This window comes from Salvelinus sp. IW2-2015, linkage group LG13, assembly GCF_002910315.2.
Source record: "Salvelinus sp. IW2-2015 linkage group LG13, ASM291031v2, whole genome shotgun sequence".
NCBI lineage: Eukaryota > Metazoa > Chordata > Actinopteri > Salmoniformes > Salmonidae > Salvelinus > Salvelinus sp. IW2-2015.
The window spans coordinates 6196041-6201033 of NC_036853.1; the positions used below are offsets into that span (position 1 = coordinate 6196041).

Below are 4993 nucleotides of genomic sequence, written 5' to 3' on the forward strand. Positions count from 1 at the left end.
ATCTGCGTGGTGTGTGTGTCGTGTCGTGTGATGTGGTGTCTAGCTTGTGTGGTGTGTGCTTCTGCAGTGCTGTGTGGTGTGTCTGCGTCGTTGTGTGGTGATCATGCTGTGTGTGTGTGTGTCTGCGTGTGTGTGTGTCTGCGTGTGTGTGTTCTGCGTGTGTGTGTTCTGCGTGTGTGGTGTGACGTGTGTGTGTGTGTGTCTGCGTGGTGTGGTGTGTGTCTGCGTGTGTGGTGTCTGCGTGTGTGTGTGTGTGTGTCTGCGTGTGTGGTCGTGCGTGTGTGTGTTGTGTGTGTTGCGTGTGTGTGTGTGTGTGTGTGTGTGTGTGTGTGTGTGGTGTGTGTGTGTGTGTGTGTGTGTGTGTGTGTGTGTGTGGTGTGTGTGTTCCTGTGTGTAAGTCTTTACCTGTGGTATCAACATCCAGTAGACGTACAGCCTGTCGGCTGACCTGAAGCAGCATCTCCTGGGTCCAGATCTTGTCCTTTAGAGTCCAGTAGCACCAGCTTCTTAATGGCATCGTCCACTGTAGCAATGGACTCTGTCTTGTCCATCATGAAGGTGGACAGGTGCTGTGTGGGGGAGAAAGACAGGGTTAGATAACAAACAGGAAGAAGACTGGTCTTGTCCATCATGAATGTGGACAGGTGCTGTGGGGGGAGAAAGAGAGGGTTAGATAACAAACAGGAAGAAGACTGGTCTTGCCCATCATGAAGGTGGACAGGTGCTGTGGGGGGGAGAAAGAGAGGGTTAGATAACAAATTATTAGAGCCTAATGAATTTAATTAAATTGACTGATTTCCATATATGAACTGTAACTCAGTAAAAAAAAAAAAAATGTTGCATGTTGATTTATATTTTTGTTCAGTATATATATATAAATTATATATATATATAATTTTGGCCCATTCCTCCTGACAGAGCTGGTGTAACTGAGTCAAGTTTTTAGGCCTCCTTGCTTGCACACGCTTTTTCAGTTCTGCCCACAATATTTGTCAGAATAATAGTAGAGAGAATTATTTCTTTCAGCTTTTATTTCTTTCATCACATTCCCAGTGGGTCAGAAGTTTACATACACTCAATTAGTATTTGGTAGCATTGTCTTAAACAATTTAAAAACTTGGGTCAAACGTTTCGGGTAACCTTCCACAAGCTTCCCACAATAAGTTGGGTGCATTTTGGCCCATTCCTCCTGACAGAGCTGGTGTAACTGAGTCAGGTTTGTAGGCCTCCTTGCTCACACATGTTTTTTCAGTTCTGCCCACACATTTTCTACAGGATTGAGGTCAGGGCTTTGTGATGGCCACTCCAATACCTTGACTTTGTTGTCCTTAAGCCATTTTGCCACAACTTTGGAAGTATGCTTGGGGTCATTGTCCATTTGGAAGACCCATTTGCGACAAAGCTTTAACTTCCTGACATGTTGCTTCAATATATCCACATAATTTTCATTCCTCGTGATGCCAACTATTTTGTGAAGTGCACCAGTCCCTCCTGCAGCAAAGCACCCCCACAACATGATGCTGCCACCCCCGGTATTCATGGTTGGGATGGTGTTCTTCGGCTTGCAAGCATCCCCCTTTTTCCTCCAAACATAACTATTGTCATTAAGGCCAAACAGTTCTATTTTTGTTTCATCAGACCAGAGGACATTTCTCATTTACATTTACATTTAAGTCAGTTAGCAGACGCTCTTATCCAGAGCGACTTACAAATTGGTGCATTCACCTTATGATATCCAGTTTCTCCTAAAGTATGATCTTTGTCCCCATGTGCAGTTGTAAACTGTAGTCTGGCTTTTTTATGGCGGTTTTGGGACAGTGGTTTCTTCCTTGCTGAGCGTTTTTTCAGGTTATGTCGATATTGGAATTGTTTTACTGTGGATATAGATACTTTTGTACCTGTTTCCTCCAGCATCTTCACAAGGTCCTTTGCTGTTGTTCTGGGATTGATTTGCACTTTTCTCACCAAAGTACGTTCATCTCTAGGAGACAGAACGCGTCTCCTTCCTGAGCGGTATGACCCTTCCTGAGCGGTACGAACGACGGCATTGCGTGGGTCCCATCAGGGATAGTTAAATACATTCGCAGATTATCTTGATTATGTTTTGTTATAGATATCTAATTGGCCATAAATGCAAGTGGGGGATTTAATACGCGATCAATCAGAGAGCTAGTGGCTTCAAGATGTCTTGTGAGTAAAGCGCCTGTGATGTTGCATATTCGCTCACTTCATTGGCAGACATGTCAGATCCGACGCTCTCTTCATTCGTGAATGCAGTTCTTTTGGCTGCAATCATGTCTCATGTCGAAAGATGAGTCATCGAATGCTCAAAGTCAGAGTAGAGGTGAGTCTGAGCGTTGATGCAACGAGTAGAGTTCCTATTAGATAGATAGAACTGCACAACTACGCGTGTAACGTAACGCTGGTTCATACATCGTTATGCGGCTCAATGCGATGCTAAGTTACTAGTTTAGCTCTATTGCAAGCTATTGTCCAAGCCTATGACGATTTCTGACCAATATCTAAGTATGGTCATCATCTATGGATGCTGTTGGTTGATATAGTATAGTGTCTCAAGTTGTCTGCTTTGTAGGTGCCAACAAGGATGCAACTCTCCAGGTGTAGTGGCATACAACGTTCGGTGCTACCAGGCAATGACTAATTGATGTTAGCAAACGAGATAGGCGTTCCTCTGCGAATATCCAATGTTGCGTTCGAGTAACACAACCTGTGCGTGCGAAATCCAATGTCACCTTCGGCTGCTCAGTGTAGCTTGAGGAGTCCCTAGAGGCAGGACTGCTACAGCTTTGGCCCGGAATGTCGGCGGCTCAGGCCAGCGTGTATATAGTGTTGCGGGAGATGTGTATACAATAGAGATTGTTTTATTGATCTTTGTGCCTCAAGTGACCTATATGCGCTATGTTGTATATTATGTATCTTTTAAAAAGACGTCAGTAACAGATCGATAGGTGTTTACTAATGAGTACGAGATCGCGCTTACGGGTAAATCTCTGATCATTAGCACAAGCGTTTGCAATGTGTGGTTCAACTAGTGAGAAGTAAATGTTGAGCCCGATTACCACGACAGGTTTAATCTGATCTTAGGGATATCAGCTTTACCATGTAGATCTCCAAACGGCCAGAGTGGTTGCTCCAGCAGATGTGAACACTCTATAAGTAACTTAATGGTTGACCTAATCTAATGGATCCTGGTACCAGCTTTTACAACTGACCATAACATCTAGACGAGACTAACTTCAGCAGGGTGTGGAAATGAATATTAGTATTCACGCAAGACAAGGCAAGGCAGAGAGGTTAGCCTAAGGCACGAATAGCTTAGATGAACAAGCTGAAATATAAAAACTTGCGAAATCTTGCATAATCTGATGATTTTGTGAAAAGTTAGGTAACTATTTAGACTATGCACTATATCAGAGATAATATAATTCGATTCCGTGATTCCATTAGACTCCATCTTTATCGTGTGTACTGTGTAGGTCTGTGTGGTCTCTGGCTTCATTTTGTTTTGTATTTCTTGGACCATGATCCCACATTGACGTATAAATGATCTTATCGGGCGTGTGATGAAAAACATCTCTCCCTTCAGGTCAGACTCTCGCGCACTCCTTATCTCGCAGAATTAATTCCGAACTCAAAAGATACTACAATTCTATATCTCACTAAACAAAACTCAAATAGTGATAATGACAAGAAGAGACTAAATTGGAGAAACGATTGAATACCTTAGAAACTGTAGTATCTTAGCATAAGTTCAGAATAACATATTTTTGACATGTAATAGTAGTCGGAATGTGGCGAAAAGGCTCGGGTATGAAGACATGCTACCATGAGACTTTTCAATACCAGCGATACGAATGGCCCATCGATCCACATCGACTCCGACACGAAGCTCACCTGTCAGGATATCGTTACATAAGGAAGAATGGATAAGACCCTGGATTACTGCGTACTGAGGCTGACAACTAAACGAGAGGTAACTGAGAAAAGATGTACAGACGCTCCTGGCACGCTTTTCTACAGAGAGGATGACCTAGGAGAAGACATTGGTAAGACCGTCCATTCACTATACAAGAGAGAATGCACACACTACGATGCGATGTGAGAGTCGCTGACCTCATACAGAGTAGATAGAACGTTGAGGAGGTACGGAGCTCAGAGTGTCATACTACACAACCAGGAATTTGACACTTGAGGATGCACTGAGAGGAGAGGTGCAGATTTCTGTGCATGATGCGGAGTCTCAAAAACTTATCATTAGCACTGTATTCGGAGCTGTGGGCAGAGCTGCAGACGCTCTACTCTCCTAACTCAGCAAGCGGGAGATAGTATTGGGACTGGGTGAGAAGCTACACAAGGCTTCGACAAGCAGTAGATTTGGAAGACTGCATCTGCTCGAGCCAGACGATCCCATTCTACTAGAGTGCACTCAGATTACACAGGGATAGCTGAACTATGGGAGGCGAAAGACGTCTGAAGGACAATATCATCGAGATTGATGAAATTATGCGAGAAGAATACAGAGAGTGCTGAAAGACTATGGAAGAAGGACTGGATAGAACTATATAGGAGATAGTTGTGTGTGTGTGGTATAGAGGCAGCAGAGATTGAAAACTCACGCCTGAGAAGAAGTCAAGCGCTACTCTCAGGTAGAACCAGGAGAAGGCTTGTAGATCACCAGTGAGCAGTCTGAGTCGTCACACCACTGTACGGTCAGACAGTGCGCAAGGACCATGCGAGAGATCAGAGACTCAAGCTAGTCACTCACTCCATCACAACACGAGACAAAAAGGGTCGAGCGAACCACTCAAGCACGAACAACTGCATGCATCAGAAGCTCATCACCTATATCTAAGGAATATGAGGTACAAAATGTAGTGTTACGTATCACTCCAAAGATCGTATAATCACTACACTAACTCACCAGAATAGATATTGGAAAAGAGAGCAGCAAGGAGTTCTAGTAGAGTACGAT

The 4993-nt window shown here is 43.8% G+C and overlaps 1 protein-coding gene across 1 annotated transcript in view; it reads right to left on the reverse strand.

Annotated features, from left to right (window-relative positions):
* Positions 1-413: 413 nt before the first annotated feature.
* Positions 414-4993, reverse strand: part of LOC111971991 (epidermal growth factor receptor kinase substrate 8-like protein 2) — a 21211-nt gene continuing 16631 nt past the window's right edge. Inside the window, exon 3 of the mRNA XM_023998805.2 lies at positions 414-569. Within this exon, the coding sequence (XP_023854573.1) occupies positions 414-569 (156 nt within the window). The remainder of the gene's footprint in view (positions 570-4993) is intronic.